Source organism: Dermochelys coriacea, chromosome 6 (assembly GCF_009764565.3).
Source record: "Dermochelys coriacea isolate rDerCor1 chromosome 6, rDerCor1.pri.v4, whole genome shotgun sequence".
NCBI classification, from domain to species: Eukaryota; Metazoa; Chordata; order Testudines; family Dermochelyidae; genus Dermochelys; species Dermochelys coriacea.
In genome coordinates this window covers 72,859,868-72,881,519 of record NC_050073.1, presented here as the reverse complement: position 1 = coordinate 72,881,519, position 21,652 = coordinate 72,859,868, and the positions used below count along the sequence as shown (strand labels likewise).

The following is a 21,652-nucleotide window of genomic DNA, read 5'->3' as shown; positions in this document are numbered from 1 at the left end:
TAAATAAAGGAAATTATGGTATATATTTAAAATATTTATGTAAGCTCACTTAAGTGTTAAGTGTATTTTTTCTTTCAGTTTATTACATGTGTCTGTCTCAAGTTTTAGACTTTTGATGTTATGAAAACACATTTGATCAGTTGCTAAGACAAATAAGTTTGTTTACATTTATGGGGGACAATGCTGCCTGCTTAAGAACGGGCGTTCACATGTCACTTTTGTAGCAGGCATTGCAACGTATTTACGTGCCAGATATGCTAAACATTCGTATACCCCTTCATGCTTCAGCCACCATTCCAGCGCTTTCATGCTGATAACACTCATTTTAAAAAAATGTGTTAATTAAATTTGTGACTGAACTCCTTGGAAGAGAATTGTATGTCTCCTGCTCTGTTTTACCCGCATTCTGCCATATATTTCATGTTCTAGCAGTTTCAGATGATGACCCAGCACTTTTGTTCATTTTAAGAACACTTTCACTGCAGATTTCACAAAACACAAAGAAGGTACCAATGTGAAATTTCTAAAGATAACTACAGGACTTGACCCAAGGTTTAAGAATCTGAAGTGTCTTCCAAAATCGGAGAGGGACAAGGTGTGGAGCATGTTTTTAGAAGTCTTAAAAGAGCAACACTCCGATGCGGAAACTACAGAACCCAAACCACCAAAAAAGAAAATCAGCCTTCTGCTGGTGGCATCTGACTGGGATGATGAAAATGAACGTGCATCAGTCCACACTGCTTTGGATCATTATCGAGCAGATCCCATCATCAGCACGGACACATGTCCTCTGGAATGGTGGTTGAATCATGAAGGAACATATGAATCTTTAGTGCATCTGGCACATAAATATCTTGCAACGCCGGCTACAACAGTGCCATGGGAACACCTGTTCTTACTTTCAGGTGACATTGTAAACAAGAAGTAGACAGCATTATCTCCTCTAAATGTAAACAAATTTATTTCTCAGAGCGATTGGCTGAACAAGAAGTAGGGCTGACTGGACTAGTAGGCTTTAAAGTTTTACATTGTTTTATTTTCGAATGCAGTTATTTTTGTACATAATTCTACATTTGTAAATTCAACTTTCATGATAAAGATATTGCACTACACTACTTGTATTAGATTGTGAAAAATACTATCTTTTATTTTTATAGTGCAAATACTATAATTAAAAATAAATGTAAAGTGAGCACTTTACACTTTGTATTCTGTTGTATTTGAAAATGAAGAAAACATCCAAAAATATTTAAATAAATGGTATTTTTATTGTTTAACAGTGCAATTAATTTTTTTAAATTGCTTGACAGTCCTAATTGAAAGTAAAATGTTACAAAGAGGAAAAAAATAAGGAATTCTAAAGTTGGAGCTCATGTTTGTGTGAATAACTCCTCCAGTTGGATATATATTTATTTTTGTATTTAGGATGATTAATTGAAGTGTAAAATGCTCAGAACATTTGGCACAGGTATTCATTAACCCAGAATGCTTGTCTTAATGTTTCTAAGCTATGAGAGATGAGCCAAGAAAATCAGTTTCTGCTGTCTCTCCTTCACCTTCCCCCCCTTCCCGCAACAAGAGCCGTAACCTTCTCTCCATTACCAATAACTCACTTCACTGCCGGTGCTAACCTGAGTTTGAGGAAGAAGAAAACTGAGGGAGAGTTCCCTCTCATAGTGAGCAGAGAGTCTCACTCTCCCAGGCTGCTTTCTCTTTGTTACCAGCACACATTCTCCACTGAAACATACTGCTAACAATAAGTTAGAACTTCATCTTCTGTTGTCTGTTGCTGTCCTCCTAGTCGTGCAACTTGTCTTGAGGGAAAAGGGATGGGGGAAGAGCCACAGGTGAAGGAAGGAGAAAACTAGCTATCAATGGCAGATAGAAAGAGTCAGACTGGCTCCTCAAGAATCGGAATGACCTTTTTGATTCTTTGCTACGGTGTCAGCTGTAGTCCAGGAAACCTGTCCAGCTTCTGTGCTGTAATCTTAGATCCTTCAGCAACTGCCCCCTCTAACTCCAGTTGGAGTCAATGGGAGTTTAGCATGTATAATAATTCTTGGATCAAACCTGTAGAGGTTTTTTTTTTTGTTTTGTTTTTCAAATGAGCATCTAGATTTCATTTGGACCAAAACAATCAGACATATATGCCATAGTGGTTAAATTTGGAGGCCAAAACTTTATTAAAAACCCTTAACCAATGGGAAACCACTACCTAGAATACCCAGCAGGCTGTTCCAGTGCAGACTTAAACTGGGGACCAAAGACTGAGGTTCTACAAACCTGAGGACAGGTGTGAGGCCATTGCTCCTTCTACACCCTCATAGGCCTGCTCAGGGACCTCTGCTGAAAGCCAGAATTCCAACCATTCCCCTCCTTCACATAGGGCGTAAGTGAGATGACGGAGCCAAAAATGGCTACTCACCAGTAGCAAAAGCACACAAGCCATTCCCCTTCTTTCACCTTGGCAGGCAAGTGCCAATCAGCTGGTCCCTCATGGGCCTGTGGTCCAGTATCGACAGGAGTGGGGGGACAAGCTCCATTACCTGGATGCCTTGAGAGAGCCCGCCACAGAGCCACATGGGGAGGAAGGGGGAAAGGTAGGAGGGAAACGAGAAGAAACACCACCCTCCTTCACACATGCAGCAGGTATGTTCCCCTTGCCACTGACCTGTGAAAAACTCACCCAAACTAGCAATGTGACTAGCAATGTTTCCAGGTTTTTTATTTGTTTGTTGTATATTTTTAGAACATATTGATGCCTAGTATGGGGATTTTTTTATTTTTTGTTCAAATATATGAAGTTTTAAAATGCATCTTAAGATACAGTCTAATATTATTTTCTCTTTGGTTAATGTCAATTCTGTTCAAATAATATTGCGGTTTTAAGATAGATGAAGTTTTAACCAAAGGATCCAAGCCCCTTTTTTAACTATTTTCAAACATTAGAATCAGCAGTTAGGAGTAGGCAACAGTTATCCTAGTCTTCACTCCTATCAGGATGAAGAAATTGTTCAGAATATTGATTTATCGTGTTGTTATGGTGTGACTCAAAATGGGTTTCAGAGATTAACATAAAGTAAAGCTTTTTTAGTCTGCCCATCTCTCATCCATATATTTTATATCTGGGTTAGGAAAAAAAAACACTAGCTTTTGCTCTCTAACACCTACCAAGGTTTAATAGCCGATATGTCACTATAGTGAAGTGTTGTATTACTAACACTTATTTTTACAATATACTAAAGCAGGGATAGGCAACCTATGGCATGCATGCCAAAGGCAGCACGCAGGCTGATTTTCAGTGGCACTCATGCTGCCCGGGTCCTGGCCCCAGTCCGGGGGGGCTCTGCATTTTAATTTAATTTTAAATGAAGCTTCTGAAACATTTTTAAAACCTAATTTACTTTACATACAACAATAGTTTAGTTATATATTAAAGACTTATAGAAAGAGACCTTCTAAAAACGTTAAAATGTATTACTGGCACACAAAACCTTAAATTAGAGTGAATAAATGAAGACTCGGCTCACCACTTCTGAAAGATTGCCAACTCCTGTACTAGAGTACACTTATTAGTACACATCAGAATGAATGAAGTACATCTAGTTGTGCATTTTCCCCATTCTTTTGGTTGTTCACTTACACGCTAATTTATAACTACCCCAATGAATATCCTAGTCTTAGTGCAAATTAGTGAGGTTTTACTGTAACTTCTAGTGCAGCAGCTGAAAAATTAACTTCAGACTCTTATTTTTCACAACCTTTAACAAATGTACCCTTAAAAATCTAAACGTTGTTCTTGTCATTAAAATGTTCTTTCAGCTCAAAGTGCTGACCTTTCAGGATATGCACAAAGTGTTCTAAAACAGAGTTCTGAACATTTGCCATGAAACCACTGTCCTAGGCTGATAAATGGATTGAAAATAAGCTACCCAATTGTGGGAATGGGCCATTAATTTTAATCAAAGGTGATGCAGAAAGGCGAATGGGATGCATGACAATGTCAACAGCCCGGTAGATGTTAAGAGTCCACACAGCCTTCCTTGTTACTTGGTTGTGCAATTAGTTGAGGTTGGGTGAAGACAGAAAGCCATGTCTGGAATTGAATGACCAGGTCACTCCAAAATCTAATGGAGAAATGGTGTTTCAGGAATACCAATCTAATGGCATTAGAAGTCAAGGACAACACCTAGACAGTAGTAAAGTTTTTTCTTTTTTTCTTAGTAAGGCATGGGTTGATTTTTTTTCCCCACAATTTTGTCTTGCTTGCTCCCTGTCATGGTTCTGAAAATCTTCAGATATTGCTTAAAAGAAGTTTTGGTATTTATAAAGGATACAGAATTACAAACAGACTTAAATCTTGAAGACCATGTACTTTTAAATGTATGTACTACTGAACTGTAAAATTCTAGATAATGCAAGAGAAATAAAAATCTGTGTCTTCTCTTTCCTTTTATAGCTTTCCAATTGGAAGATAAAGTTTTGTAATAACTTTAGTCAGACTTCAGTATAAAATAAGAAAGCAACTATAGAATATGTACATTTGTGGCATTAGTAAAAAGCTGTTCAGGTTAATTCTAATGTGAAGAGATTCTTCTTTCAATAAGCAAATATATTTCTTTATTTTGAATAGTTTTTCGGTTACAAAGTACTGTATGACAGCTTGAATTAATGATGTTTATAATGAAGACATAAAAATGCAGAGACGACAAAGAAGCATTTTTATATCCATGCTTCAGGTTTGCTAAGAAGGTTCATTTAATCTGAGACAGCATTGCATACATATGAAAGATATGTATGACTGCATTAGTAATTCTTTCACTCGTATTTAAAAGAAAATTAATTATACTGCTGTCTGGTTAATAGAATAGTGTTATAAACAATAGTATTTGTTCTCTATGCAGCTGAAGAACAGCTTCGTGCAAAGGGTTATGACAAAACACCAGATTTTATTTTAGAAGTGCCAGTAGGTAAGTCCCTAAAGCTTTTTCTATTAGTATTTATTGTGTTTATACTAAAATGTTAACATTACTTTATAAGGCATTAAAAACTGGATTATATTATAAAATATTACTGTAAATATTATATATAAAATAAGAAAGCAACTATAGAATATGTACATTTGTGGCATTAGTAAAAAGCTGTTCAGGTTAATTCTAATGTGTTAGAATTATGTAGTATTTTAGTAGTATATTATGCATGTTATACTTTATACATTACAAATATAAAATATTGTTTCTAGGGATTTGCAGTAGTAACTCAATAATTGTAAGAAGTGTTTTTTGGAAAGCGGGGGCTTAAGTAACATCCCTGTACCTCAAACCTGAACTGACCACCATCTGAGGCTGAGATCAGAACCATTTATAATGGTCTATCCCCAGAAACTCGTAAACCCAGTCAAATTCCAAAACATCTTTACGGGTAATGCCCCGTCACCAAAAGGCCATGGAATGGAAGATCCAGCAAATAAGTGAAACCACTCATTTGCTCATTTTAGCATCCACATCCTCCTCGTTGCCCCCACAGATCTCCATGGGTCCTTAATAACCTGACAGCGAAGAATCAGGAAGAAAGAAAATTGTGTCAGTGGAGAAAAACTGATAGATGTAGATAAGTTCTAGCATTCCCATCCTACTGGTAATGAGGATCACGTAAGCATCTAGATAGTCAGACAAAAGAATTCTCAGACTTAACAGCTATTCCATGGAAAAAGTAAGAATTTTGTCTTCTCTGTTATGGGGGTCTACAAACCCCACACTGAGGCAGAGAAAAGGCTGAAACAGTACTGGGCCAGGAAAGCTACGCCCCTCAGGCACTGCTGAGTATGCTCCTGGGGAAAAGGAGCAGTATGAAAAGAGCTCCAGCCACTCAGGCATGGGGGAGGAGAGAAGCCATTTCTAGCAGGAGCACTTCCCTGAGAAAGGCAGAAAAAGAGCTCTTATTGAGGAAGTCCTCCTCCTTCAAGACATCACCCTAGAGGCAGGGAGAATTATGTTCAGGGGCACCAGAGGGTTGCCTGCATCAGCCATGAGACTGGGAGTTTGGAGCAAAGGACTATAACCAAACAGCAGCCATACTCCAAACTGAGACATAGGATGAGGTAGCAAGTGACCCAAGGGAAGGTGAACTAGAGGTGGACCAAGCATAGGCCAGCCCATGCTGTCATACTTTCAGGGCCCTGGAACAGGCAGAGCAGAGGACCTTGGTCCCCCCTCCGTTCATTTTAAATTCCCCTACACTTAGCTCTGGGATGGGCAGAGCCAGGGGTTTACCAACAAGGCAGCTGACCCAGTGGAACCCCATCCAGGGATCCCAGACACACTGGGCGAAAAGAGAGACTGTGGCAGCAGGCCCAGACCACTAGGCCTGCTGACCAAACCAGCAACCCCACTATTTCCTCTATAATAGCAGCTGCTGAATGACCCTTCATGAGTCACCACCTTAACCAAGAAGAGTTATTTCACTCATTTTCAGAATCTGGCACCTTCCTTTTCAACTATATGTCAATGTATTTTTCAGAGAAAATCAGGAACTCATGGAAGCACTATATGAGAACTGAGCCATTATCTGTGACTCAGATTTTTGCCCTTCTTGGTGATTCAAGCATCTAAGACTCTTGCTAGCAAAATTGTCAACGTCTGCTTCGATGAGAAATATCTATCATCATTTACTCTCAATCATGCAATTACCTAGCCTGTATTTAAGGTATAATCACTCAACACAACATTCTTCTCCACTATGTAATCACTCTTTTATGAGAAAGCATTTTGAAAAGATCCAAAGGGACATCTTGCACTCCACCTAGATATTTTCAATATTCTGGACTCCTCCCACTCAGTTTTCAAGAACAGAGATGTCACTGGTGGCACCCATAGATGACCGTGGACAAAAGCCATACATCCATACTCAAACAACTGGACCTCTCCACAGTATTTGATACATTCAACCATGATAGTCTGCTGTCCCACCACAGAGACTTGGCAGGATTACTCTACGATGGCTTAATTGCATGCTGTCAGGCCACACTCATAAAGTTGCAATGAACACCTGCTCTTTCACTTCCAAAGCTCTCACCTGTGCAGTTTCATGGATCTGTCATCTCACCAGTCTTGTTGAACCTATTAAGAAGATTGTGAAACAGCACTGACTAAAAATCTAGCAAAAAACAGACGATATCTAGCTCTTAATCTTTCATATCAAACACAAACATCACCATCTCCCAGCAATCCAGCATCCTGGATGTGATGAACTGAAGAACAACTGGCTGCAATTCAAACATTGGAAGGCTAAAGGAGGTATTGGTTAGGAAAGGCAAGTATTTTGGAAAGCTTAGTAGCTCTGTAACATCACCTTTTTGGTTGGTTAAAACAGTCCATGGATTTGCTGTCTGTCTGTACGCTTCACTGCCTCTAGGTATCCCAGTAGCTGTATAGAGCACCTTTTTTACCCCTATCTATGACTGGCAGGAAAATAAATAACTCCCCCTCTTATCAGACTTCGACATGGCCATGGAAATGCATGTATACTTTATAACTGTGATTCTCTACTTAGATATAAAAAGGCAAACTTTTTAAAATTCTATAATTGATGTAGAATACAAGAGCCTGTCGGGCTTTGCAGCACAAACTTCTGAGAGCACATCGCCCCAAGTCAAAGTTAATGTTTTGTTCATCAGGCACTACAGTAAGCTAAACGCTACAGTGATAGGTGCTATAGAAAACTATATAGATAGAAAGGTCTTCAAAGCCTTCCATGGCAGTGTCCCAAGTTACCCGGAGGGAGACTGGCCCATCTTATGTGGGCATAACTTCCTACTGGAAAAATTGGCCAACCTCAGGAGTGAAACCTTGTTTGTGCAGGAGATGGGCCTCTCATGGTGACTGGCACACAGGTTGGAAGGTTGCTCCTAGAAGACACCATCAACTACAATGTCTTCGGAGAAAAACGGAAAAGTCACTTCTCTGACATATCCTTCCTATATAATAGCACAGAACACATCCCCACAAAGGTATAGTGTCTGCTGACTCCAAAGAGAAAAGGGAGAAATATATATGTATGTACGGTTCATAATTTTCAACACTGTGGGGTGAGTTTCTGTTGCTTTTCTGCTCCCTGTCCTACCCCAACCTACAGCGCTGAAAAGTTTCTGCTACAGTAGCTCGCCTACGTGCCCCTGCATTCACCAGGTGTTTCCAGCCCCTTTCCTGACACCTAAGAGGGAGAGTAAGGGGAAAATGGGTATAGCTGTACTTCTGTCCTCAGTATTTTGGCTCCTTTTTTCATTGAGTAACTATTTGTACTGGATTAAATGCATTCGAAGGACTTTTGGAGCACACAGTAATGAAAGTTAAATTGAGAGAATTGTAGGTAAACTCTACTATGTGGGTCTTAGATTTTTGTTTCCAAAAATATTCATTGCAAATGTTTGAAAGATGGTTTAGAAATATACAACTATGCCTTAAGTATAAATCATATGGTAGCTTTGATTAATGTAGAACTTTACAAATCTTTGTTGTGGTCAGGTTTTCAGAGCTTGCATTCATTTTATATTAGTAATGCTTTGTCCCCCTAGCTGTTGAAGGACATATAATTCACTGGATTGAAAGCAAAGCTTCATTTGGTGATGAATGTAGCCACCAGGCCTATCTGCATGACCAGTTCTGGAGCTACTGGAATAGGTAGGTTTCCATTATGTTTCTTCATAGATGAAGAGTACTAAGTTAAAAGCTCATAAGAATTTCTGTAGCTGGAAAAAATGGTGGTAGTTTTTATTTGTGTGTGTTTCATTAAACCATGTGAGTCAAATGTATACTGGGAGTCTAACGTATTGCATTTTAGAATCAAAGTTCCTGAATCAAGGTAAAATGCATAAATATCTGTTGTTTCAAATTCTCATAATGATTGTCATTTAAAATCATCTATGACTGTCTTAAAGATATAATTACCGTAAAAGACATTGTAGTCAACTGTTTTGCGACAGGAACGAAGGCTCTCAATTCAATTTCTCCAAGATAAAGAGGGAAATTTTATCCATAGTATTTGTGAAGACTTTCAATAGTTGTAAGACAGCCAAGACATCAGATTACAGTGTACCCAGTTCTATCTAGATTGTATAACAAGCAGGCTTCCCATGTTAGGAATTAGATTGTCCTGTGACTGCTGTTTTTGACCATTTTTTCCTTTGTATTCATAAGGAAATGCATAACACACTCGATAGGAAAAGAAGATGGAATAATTAGCTGCATGAGTGTTAGAGAAAAACAATTCCTTTATGCTTCACAAAATTTTTAGATGGAGGGGACAACATGTTGTTAGGATAAAAAGATATTTTCTCCTAAAGAATGTTTAGTAAAAGTAGTTCTTGGTTTTCCTTCACTATTATCCTTACAACAGTCCTCACCACTAGCAGCTACACTGAGTTAAATTAGCCTTTTGCAATAAAACATACCATTGCAGAGATTATTTATTTTTGTGCTGTATATGACATCTGGCCTATTTAGTTTTGGGGTGTAACAAAACACTTCAGAATAATTTCGACCTTTTGAGTCTGATGTCACCTGCAGAAGCACCCCTTTATTTAGACCTGACAATCAACAGATAGTATTTTATTTTTGTTTTATATATATTAACTAGGCACCTGTTTATTTTGACATAGTAAAAATAGTGAGAACAACATTTCTTACTGTGTTGGAAGTGAAGCACATTTAAGGTTGTGTTGCCAAAATTAGGATGATTGGACTTTTGTAACAATAATACTGCTTTGTTTCAGCTTGAAATTCTGCTAATATTGAAAATTGCTGTAAATATATTTCATTGTGCTATACTTTCAGTTCATCTGAAGAAATCTACAAGTCCCATTACCCAGTCTAGGGTTGATTATTCTGTGAAGTAAGAATGTAATGCCACCTTGATTAAAGAAACTGGACAGACTCCATTGTTACTTTGTGTAAGGACTGTTATATCAACATTAGTAGACACTACTGCAGTATACTAACAAGTACATAGATATCAACAAGAGACAGAGTAAATAACAATTAGTAAGTGTACATGTACTTGCAGTAAGGCATCCACGGTAAAATCAAATATAACAATTTACTTTTTCTATCATTTGCAAGACTGGATACTGCATCTCTAGACTCTGTAATACAATTTATGGAGAGTCCCAGGAGAAAACTTGACACTGTTATTAGCTGAAGTAACTTTACTATATATGAAGAAGACACTAGCAAAATGTCTTCTTTGACACTGATATTAGAATAATGATAATTCCACATAATGAGAGAAGCATTTCTTCTTCTCTGTTTGAATATGAATAGCAAGTCTTCCCTCCAATGAATTATTTTCCCCCTTTAATTGTAATCTAAATGTCTTTAGTTCTGTGCTTATATGTAAAAAGAGAGCATGAATAAATAAGAACAATTTTCCTGTAAGTATTTTTAAAGTAACATCTACACTTTTGAAATGTAAATTGACATTCATTTCTAATTAATAAATTAAGCCTGATATTAAAACACCTGTTTACATCTAATAATCATAATGGTAAAATGAAAATAATCTTTGAAGTCCATTGTGGTGGGTTCGGTCACAGAGACTCCCCTCGAGACTGCTACTTGATGAGCTGGAATATCACTGAGAACAACCCTCCTGCCAGAACAGGCGCCCCGCCACTCCTGTCTTGCTGAGTTAGACACTTCAGTCAGCTCCAGCACAGACCCAGAGGTTGGACCACGCGTCTCTGTAGCTCACTGAAGTTGAGCCCAGGGGCTTCTCAGTTAATAGGGACTTTCCCAGCACCCAATGTTCAGCCTTTCTGGGAGTCTGAACCCCAAGTAAATCCGTTTTACTCTGTATAAAACTTATATAGGGTAAATTGATAAATTGTCCACCTTCTATAAGACTGATAGAGAGATATGCACAGCTGTTTGCTCCCCCAGATAATAATCACTTACTCTGGGTTTATTAATAAACAAAAGTGATTTTATTAAGTATACAAAGTAGGATTTAAGTGGTTTCAAGTAATAACAGACAGAACAAAGCAAGTCACCAAGCAAAATAAAGCAAAAACACGCAAGTCTAAGCCTAATACATTAAGAAACTGATTACAGGTAATATCTCACCCTCAGAGATGTTCCAATAAGCTTCTTTCATAGACTACAGATCCAGGATCCTTCTTTTACAGATCCAGACTAACATGGCTACCCCTCTGATACTTTCACAGACTAGTTTCAGAGTAGCAGCCGTGTTAGTCTGTATTCGCAGAAAGAAAAGGATTACTTGTGGCACCTTAGAGACTAACAAATTTATTAGAGCATAAGCTTTCGTGAGCTACAGCTCACTTCATCGGATGCATTCACAGACTAGACTCCTTCCTAGTCTGGGCCCAATCCTTTCCCTTGGTTCAGTCCCTGTTAGTTTCAGCAGACATCTCAGGTGGTAAGCAGGGGTTTTCTCATGACTGGCAGCCCCTTTTGTCTTCTCTACCCCCTTTTATAGCTTTGGCATGAGGTGGAAATCTTTTGTCTCTCTGGGTCCCCACCCCTCGTTCTAAATGGAAAAGTACCAGATTTAAGATGGATTTCATTATCAAGTGACATGGTCTCATGTCACTGTAAAACCCCTAGTCTCCACTCCCCCTGGGCTGGCCCACACGTTCACAGGAAGGCTTTCAAGTAACTAAGGCAATATACAACTGATTGTTTCTGGAGTACCCTTAATGGCCTCCACTTAATATGTTTACATCAGTGATACAAGTTTAGATCTTATTCTCCTAACTCCAGAAATAAAAATAATACATGCATACAAATAGGATGAACACACTTAGTAGATTACAAACTTTCTAATGACACCATACAAGGGATATTTAGTGTAAAGTATATTCTAGTTACGTCCTATTCATAAGCATATTTCCATAAAGCATATGGAGTACAACTTCACACCCATGGAACCAAAAAGTTTGTTTGACTGATAAGAGAGGTAGAATTTTATAGGATTCAGTTCAGATCACATACAATTTAGTGTTTGGTTTTTGTTTCATGGATTAGAAATTGACTATCAGGATTTATCACACAAGAGAAAAATAGGAATTGGAACATTGGAATGATGATCCATTTTTCTGCTAAGTTGTTTGAAAGAGTTTGACATCTGTTCATCCAAAGAATGTTTAAGTAATAATTTTATCAGTTTGGTTGAAGTAAAGGCAAATTATTTTGCGGGTATATTGAAAGCATGCATTTTTATAATAGCATCACTAGTCTCCAATAGTATGTGGACTTAGAAAGTTGTACCAGTGAGTTGAAACCTAGTGGTTTGACAACCAGGTTTAGAGGAAACCTTGGGAGTTGCATTTGTCAAGTAGCTAGGAAAACTGTTCATGCATACCCACTATCCAAAGCTTCATTGGCAGCCCAAACATAAAGAACTGAAAGGTCAATTCGTCTTCCTGCAGCATGATGGTTTGTTGACATATTTTGACACACTGGTACAATGCTGAAAGGTTTTGACCTTACTGCAACACTGGGAGACTTAGGGTCAGTTTAGCTATCTGATGCTTGTAAAATTTCACAGATGCTAGAATTTGGGTTTTTTGTTTGTATTGTTTTGTTTTTTGGGCTCCTCTGTCAGAATTAGTAAACCAGTTTTAGAAAATGGACCTGAATGGTCTTGGAGTTTATAATCACTTTTTACTATTCAACCAAATTATCCTTGTCTAAACAGAAAATAGTGTACATTCAACAATTTATGACTCAAACATTCTTTTTATAAGAGTAATTAATTTAGTTTTCATAAAGTCAATTGTCTGTTTGCTAATTTTAATAGCAGGAAGTGAAGATAGTATTATTAGTAGACCAAAAAAGAAAGCAATTCTAAACTAAAAGGAGAGCCAGTTGTTTAAAATTGTCTGTTTACCAATGAACCAACTTTGTAAAGAAATCAAGATTATCAGTATTTGTCCTTTTGATCATACAAAATAATATGTGCATGCAAACATACATATACATTTTATAAAAGGGAAGATCCCACATGTACCTTATTTTCAGCAACTTTATACATATATGCTTATTGTGGCCATATTGTTTAATGAGATTTATGAAAAGTATCAACACATATTCTGACTAATAACGTAGTTTGTGCAAAGAATTTGTTCAAAACAAATAGCCCAAAAGAATTTGTTTCAGTCTTTGGGCAATAGTCTGATCCTTAACAAGATGATTTAGTGTTGGACATGTGGTTTCAATGAGAAATACTTACATTTTGTGTTGACAACAGTTGTATTAATTTCCAGGATCATTTTAGATTGTTTCACTCTGTATCAAAAGTCATGTGTGCATTGCCAAAGCAGAGGGAACAAATCCACATAACATTTAGATTAAAATTTAAATTTGAATGATAAATGTCAATTAAACATGAATTGCAGTGTATTTTTTCATATAAAATGTTTTATACATATATCTCAAATTAGGATTTCATTATAAATGGATTAGAATTTATCCTTTGACTGCTGGATTATTGCATTCTCAGCTTTTACAGTAGTATACAGGGTGCTATATATCTTTGTTTGAATTATTTTTCTTTATATTTTTCTCCACTCTTTCAGATATTGTTATGTCACTGGAGACTATCATGTAGTACAGATAGAGAGCTTTCAGCTTCCACATACATTACCGCAAGGCTTCAGCTCCAATTTCCCTGGTATTTCTCATTCAGATTAGACAAGCATCTAATTTTATGTACAATATGAGCTGACAGCATAGATCCTGCTATGTTTGCCAAAGGCCTGGTCACAGACACTCCACTATGTCAAAGAATGTCAACCCTCACAGACCTTACCTTTCAGAACTCCTTGTAATTTTTAATTGACATTTACATCTGACATTTTCAATGTATTTCTTATTGTTGAGTCTTTATCTACCTAGGAATAGGTTTAAAATCTTCCGTAAACTTTTACGTCATCTATTTTAATTTAACAAGGCCAGGTTGCTTGCTGAAACTCAAAAATAACCAAATTCCCTTCCCCTTCCCCCACCTCCGATGTAATTCTGTAAATACTCTTCTAATCCATTTGAATTGACAATTGGGCAGGGAGTTGAGAGTGTGGAAGGAGCATTAACTTGTAGTATACATGTACAAAACATAATTGTGTTAATTGTTGGCCACCCTCTGTGTGCAAGAAAGATACCATAATCTTCTGAAAAATTGTGTGTACTACTACTACACACATATACATAAACAGCAGAACACTTTAAATAAAACAAAGCTTAGAATATGTAGTGTACTTGCATGTTGTATAATATGGTGTATTTTCTCAAAAACTGAAACTTTCATTTTAGTTTCAAAGATTAAAAACTTAATATATTAATATAAGTATAATTATCCATCTACGAGAAGTTAGAATAAGGGAGTACAGTTGATGATAAATGTCAAAGAGCACAGAACTAACAGAAGCATTTTGTCACAAATAATGCTGCTTTTCCTCTAATTAGTTAATTTACATTTTACAAATTAAGGACAAAATTCAGACAGAAAATAATCTAGTAGTGTATCATAGCTTTACTGACCTGTATTTGTAACTGCCAAATTTAAGTTAATTAGAAATGTAGATGCTGTTTGTTTTATCTGTCAAAAAGCTCATCTCACAAAAAAAAAAAATCTAGACACACTTTTCTCCCCAACATTTATCATCTAAATAATAGTCTTGCCAAGATGGCAGCCTCATAATAAACTCTTTTCAGTGGAGTGATGGGTAATGAAGCTTGCTTGTGAAGGCAGCGAAAAATGTTGTCTAGCCAAATGTGTGAATATGATGGCTAGAGAATCAGTGGACTTTCTCAGTCATCAATCTTTTTAGTAGCCTCTTATACATCTGAATATTTTGATAGATGATCTAATAATTGAGTTATCTATCTTTCTAACCATCAGAGTTGCATAAAAATTATTCTCACATGCTACTGAATATTAAATATATTAGGCTTTCAGTAAATTTTTCAAAAAAGGGCCAAAAGGTGGAAGAATTTTCTTATAAACACACCTTTATGTATTAATGTTAAATTACTATATCTGGAGTATAAAACTACTTGTATTAATATAAGAAAAAAAGTAAATAAAGTCAAAAGCCGATTACAGACAGAACTCTCTCACAGTAAGTAAAGGAGGTGAAAACAAGAGGCTGAGTGGGTTTGAAAAATTTAAGTGCAGCTTGAGATGTAAAATTAAGTTTGTTCGTTGGTCTGTGCCTGGTTAAAGGACAGCAGTCTCATTTAATGTTACACAAATTCCCTGTGCCTTGGAGATCTTTGCTTAGGAGCAGATAAATATAGTGTCAGTATAGACTTCAAATTACCTTTCAGTCTTTTTGAGAGTGGTTCTTCCAGGTTAAAAATGAGGAAACTAGGAAGTTTGTATAGAAGATGTCTGCATTATGGTATGGAAGGTAATATGGAGTATGAGGACTTCTGGTTTCTTAAACACAAGAAACTGCCTTCACAGAGCTACAATTATCTATTTTAGGTTGGAGAAGTCAGTTGAGATTTTTGCATTAAGCACAGCAGCATCTCTATAACCAGGAATTCCTTTTAAGGTTCCAAGACAAGATTTAAAAAAACAAAAAAAAAAAAAAAAAAAATACCTTTAAAAGTTAGGGGGAAATAATTAGATCACTGAAATGTGTTATTATGTGGAAATTGGTCTTTAATGGGTCAGCTGAAGATCATCATTTTAATAATAGCAAAAATGTTAATACTCATCACAGCAAAGAAAATCCCTTTTGTTGTGGTGTTAGTTTTATGCAAATATCAGCAATGTGGTTTATGTTGAAGGACACTTGGATGAGCAGTTTAGGCCTTAATTTTCAATAGTTTATAAAATGGATCTTCTTTTAATAAATCCTTCATGATTTCTTTACTATACTGAATATTGGGAACCTGATATCTAATTGGGTATAGTAGGTTGCTGGCAGAGATCATCTCAATCATACCAGATCAGAATTTAAGTATTGTGTTTATTGTAAATCTCATAAACAAAGCTGTGATTACAGTACTGCATAGTCTGCCTGAAAAGATTTGATTCTGCATAAAACCTGCAGTGACTTTTTCCTTTTGTCCCTCCAATTCTGAATTTAAAATCTATGGTACTTTTCATCTAAGTTTCTCAGAACACCACACTGGTAAGACACAGTTGACCTATGTTTCCATGCAATAGAAGGAGATACCTGATTAGTTTTTTTAACTCTCTACCTTAGGTTTTTCTATTGAACCTATAACTATAATATCTAAATACTTCCTAGTCTTAGGCAAGTCCCTGAGATGCTGACCACTGAAGATAGGAAACTATGTACATGATTCAGCAAGATATTTAAGCATGTTCCCAACTCTAACACTTGGGTATTATCATCATTTAACATTTATATTGTGATGGAATCTGTATGCCACCCAGGTGCAATCCTGTTGGGCTAGATACTGTACAAACATATGCAGTACATAACAGACATCCCATTGATTTCAGTGTGGTTATTCACATAGTTAGTTAGATATGTACTTAAGTACTGTGCTGAATCAGGGTCTATATCTCCCTGAGAGAGTGAGGGGATGAGGATATAGGTTAATACATTTTATATATGAGTAAAATGGCACACAGAAGTTTAAATGAATTGCTGAGTGTCACCAGACATTGCAAGAGCTGGAAACTGAGCCCTAAATTCTGACTCCCAGTCCCCTTCTCTGACCATCATCATGCCATCTTCAGAAGTTGTATTTGTGCTCAAGTACACATTTATATTTACACTATGTAACCATAAGGAAATCTAAAATTTAGAGCACACACTACGCAAGTGTCACTAAAACCCAGAAATATGTCAATAAAACAAATGATAATAAGTTAAAATTATTTACATTATTATGGGTGGAGCTTATGTAACTACATAAGAGACTAAAATTGTTTATCCATAATAAAAATATTTGAATTATTCAAAGCTTCTGTTGTTTTCTTGACTACCCCTGGTTTCTTTTGACTTTATGTAAAATAATCTTAAATAAGCAAAAATTAAAATAACTAACATAGAAATTTCTAAACATATATATACACATACATACCCACATGTCTGTACACACAGTGTATATATAAACATTTTTAGATTGTCAATATTGTTGTTCTTTTGGACTAGTCTTTCTGTTTTTAATCAAGAGCAGCAAACATCTGTGTTTTTTGGTTTGTCTTTGATTATCATGGCCTCATCCATCACTGATTTTTGATTTGAACACCAAGAAGCCATGTCCTTTTGTTTTAAATGATAAATATGATTTTCTCATGAATATTCATATGCATTCCAGGATTTACATCTGAATTGTCAAAAAGTAACTGCACAGCTTCTGTGATGTGTAACATTATTAGTGAAATAATGTTTTTAATTTGTCATAGATAGGCCTTAGCCACTGACGTTACAAGGCTATGTTAGCTATGATACTGAAGAAAAGTTGTCCTTTGCCCACTATTTTTCTAAGATTTGTGGTTTGTGAACAAGAGGCAATCTGCCGCAGGAGGGTCTCTGCAGATATTCCTATTTGCGTGGTCTGAGCCTGTCTCTTCAGGTTTCATTGTTTAGGTCTGATGTCTAGTTAGTTCTTATCAAAACTAATACCATCTGAAGTACCAGGCTTCCAGTGGTCACACAACCAACATCAAGATTTCTTCAGTCTGACTATTATTATTAAAGACAGTATCTCTTTAAACTTGAGCTTTGTTTCAACGTCTGTATCAATTAAATCTTGTAAATGTATTTCCTTGAAGGTTTCACTCTGTGTGTGTGTGTGTGTGTGTGTGTGTGTGTGTGTGTGTGTGTGTGTGTGTAAGTTATATCTGAATTATATAAAGTACTACTGTAATTTGTAATTATAAATTATGAAAATACATGTTTTGAGCCTGATGATTTGAGGCATTTAATTCCCTTTTATTTTAGTTCAGAAGGAGTTTAGTGAAAGTTCCCATGGAAAAGGATGTGCATTCCCATAATAACTGGGTCCATGATGAAAATTAGCTTATAGCTCTAGAGGTTATGATTATAGTCTTGTTTGATTTCTTTATGATGTGGCTTTTCAAATAGCTAACAGAGTTCATCAATTTAATATAAAATTTCTAATTAGAATTTAAAACCAGGATAAGTAAAAGAAAATTATTCTTCTGACTTACAATTACTAAAGTGTTGCGTATCTTTATACGGATTTTACTACTTATGCATATGATTTTTAAATTGCAAACAGTCTGTTACTTAAGTTTGCTGAACATTGCTGAGTACAGCAGAAAGCATGCTTTCATTTATTTGCTTCAGAAGAAAAACTGTTTTGTACCTTTGAAATACCGCCCACTACATTAATTGAGATTTTTGTCCTATTGTGAGTGAGAGTTTTTGAGACACTGAAGCTCTAACCCAACTTGAAGAAGGCAATGATGGCAGTGAGCTTCTGTCCGGAGTTAATCAGCTGCAGAATTTGTAAATTTCATATGTGTCAAAGTTGAAAATGTTAGCACTCTAATAGAAGCTTGAAAAGGTTAGATCTGATAAAAGCCGTCAGCAGTTAAAGAAAGTGATTTATGGGACTGTAATGACACAAAATGCCTCATTTATCACTCATCTATAGATTGGTTAAGGTTTCTGTGTCATACTTTAAAAACTTGACCACTTAGAATTGTCAAAATAGGTACATAATTGCCCCTCATACATTTCAGTTTGAATTTCCTTCACTTGAATTTTGGTAATTGTATATCTGATTACTGTTGTACTTTTAATATTATTCCTTTTAAAGTCATTCATATTTCATATTTGTTTCAAACTGTATGGTCACTGATCTGTTAGAACTTTTATTAGCTAAAGCTGTTGATCTGAGTACTATCCAACTCTTGTTGATTTACATTTTCATTTGACCTAACTTACTTTCTTTTCAGTTAACATTTCATTTTCTTTTGTCTTACACTACTAATTCCCATCAGGCATTTACAGATCTCTAATTCATTCTATATACTTCTACTTAAAACTATAGCACAAGATTTAAATGTGACAATTATTAATATGTTTACAGTTCCAGTAATTTGTTATTGTTTAGGCTCCACACAAATTAAATTTAATCAAAAACTACCAGTCCTGTTAAATTATCCTAAAAACAAAATATAAAAATGTTAGGAGAAATAATACATGTACTTTTTCTTGACCCGATTCATTGAGCTAGCATTTTTCCTGTACACTTTAAAAAATGAAATTAAAGACAAAATATTAAATTCCAAATTTGTGGACTGTTTTTTCTTAAAGTTTACAGCTTTGTCATAATTAATGATGGTGAGCAAATACAAACAAAGCTAAGAATTTATTAGAAAGCCATACAGAAGACTACATTTAGAAAGTGCAGTAGTTATTTGAAAGACAATGCTAATATTGTCAGTTGGATCCAGAAGGACATAATATAAAAGTTAAATTGACACATTTATAAAAAATTAAGAAAAAAAGTTACCTATCTCTTTCAAGTATAAAATCAAGCAGGGATAAAAGGACAGTCCAAACTGAATAACTTATTCATTTATTTTGTAGAACAAAAAAATAAACTTACATTTTTGTCATCTTCGACAATTTATGACCCCAGTTGTACAGTATTCTGTTTGTTCAGCGATGACCTTCCAGGTTCGATTTAAAAAGAAGTCAGAAGCATTTGTCATGTCTGCTCGATCTTGTCCAGAGGTACCTATTGTAATTGTAAAGGACTAATAAGGTTGTTCATAATACAACATGCTGACAACTTTTTAAAAATTATTTTTTTATTCTAGTCTGATTTAAGAAAAAACATAACTTAGTACAACATATCTTTTAACATTTGATTGAGACAACAACATAAAGAACTTCTGCCACAGAAACTAGATTTACATGTAAGGGATATGCTGTATGACCAACTAATGTCAAATTGATATAGAATATTTCCTAAAGCATTTCTGTAACTAAGATACACTTTATACTTTACATCTTGTATATAATTTCTATATAGAAATATTTTGACCATATACATGCTGAATTCCTTTCATAATGTGAAAGAAACTTCTTAACATGTTTGTGTCAAAAATGGTGCAGTACATTAATTATAAGAATTCTTCAGTTTAGAAAAACTGCAGTTTCACAAATTTCTGTTCGTTTTATCTGTTTTAACATTTTATAAAGCATATGTCTGTTGCTCTAAATGTATAATGGCAAATATTTATTATAATAAATTTACCAGATTTGTTGTAATTACCATATGGTAATTCCTTCCATCCACATGTTGTCCTCCTCACACCTTTCCCTCCATTTTTTTATAGTGCAAAAAGCCCTATTAAAAACTAAAATATTCTTGACAAATGTGTGTTTGATATAAATGTTTACCTTCCTTGTAGGATAGCTAACAATGTGGTAGTATTGTCAAACTACCATAGATCATTTAAATATCTTAAGACAGCCAAACAAAACCTTTTCAGTCCATGCGTTCTGTAAATTCATTATGTTATTTCAAGCGGGTTTTTTGTTCTGTTTTTTATATTTACCATTGAGACAAATTTATGTTGTATGTATTTGTGGTTGCTAAACTCAAAATAGTCTCAGTTCATGATTTTTTACAGTGTGCTCTCTTAACTGCTATGAAGAAATGTATTTAAATGCCTTAATTACAGGGCAAGAAGAAGAGAAAGCACAAGTCTCTTAGCATATGATCTTTCAATTGTTCACTAACGGATAGAGAGAGCATTCAAGCGTGGTTTAGATAACTGTCAGCAATAATAAAATGCAAGGTAGTTTGTAGAGCCTTTAAAGACCTTTTAGAGAAATAGATTTAATTAAAAGGTAAAATAGACTTTTTGTTTCAAAGAAATTTAAAGTGTTATAAAATTTCATAATGTTAATACATTACTGAGGATGAGGAAAAGTATGATTTGAAACTATTGTTTGAGTCACAACAGTGAATCATATATTTAATTTTCTTTAGCTTTTAATTTAAAGCTATATGTAATACATTAGAGTACATTTTTGTGTTTAAAGAATTAGAATTATTTGACTTTTTCTGTAATTTTGAAAAAAATCTGCTGCCCTATGATGTTTATCATCTCAAAAATTAGGTGAACAATTAACTTGGTAATATAACGGTGTCTTACTACAATTAAATGCAAAAATGATCAGCATAATTTAATAGACATTTTGTTCACAGCAATGAAAGTATGTGGGAGTGTACACACTAGATGCATTTATTAACCAGAGGTATCTAGATGGGATATTATGTTTTTATATTTGATTATATTCCAAGTATTAATCTTTTCCCTCTTGAATGAAATATCTTATGTTTACCAATAATATTTTCACTTAAGTCAAAAAAGATGAAAGCTCATGTTTTTCTTCGATATTAGTCAAAAAGTTTAATTAGTTCTGTGTCTGAGAGCTTCACTGAACTAGATTGCTTTTAGCAAACTAGATGCAAGTTAACCTGACTATATGATAAGTAGTTGTTTGTAAGTAACTCTGACTTGTTCTCCTTTTAGAGCAAGGATACCTTGCTCAGTCTTATCCTTTCCTATGAAGATTTTTGTAACTTCAGTTTGCTCGCACCCTACTACACAGACATCATTTACATTGACCAGTTGTTTTGTCGTAGCACCAAATGAT

General features: G+C 35.3%; 1 protein-coding gene across 18 annotated transcripts in view; it reads left to right on the top strand.

Annotated features, from left to right (window-relative positions):
- Positions 1–21,652, top strand: part of CDIN1 (CDAN1 interacting nuclease 1) — a 176,098-nt gene that overhangs the window by 85,868 nt on the left and 68,578 nt on the right. For 10 of the 18 annotated variants that reach the window (XM_038405367.2, XM_038405369.2, XM_038405376.2 and 7 more), the window contains 2 exons: positions 4,905–4,970; positions 8,573–8,678. In XM_038405367.2, coding sequence (XP_038261295.1) covers positions 4,905–4,970; positions 8,573–8,678 — 172 coding nt within the window. Of the gene's footprint in view, positions 1–4,904; positions 4,971–7,859; positions 8,009–8,572; positions 8,679–9,830; positions 10,512–13,594; positions 17,743–21,652 lie in introns of those variants that run through there. The other 8 variants (XR_006281831.1, XR_006281834.1, XR_006281833.1 and 5 more) reach the window with 5 other exon arrangements.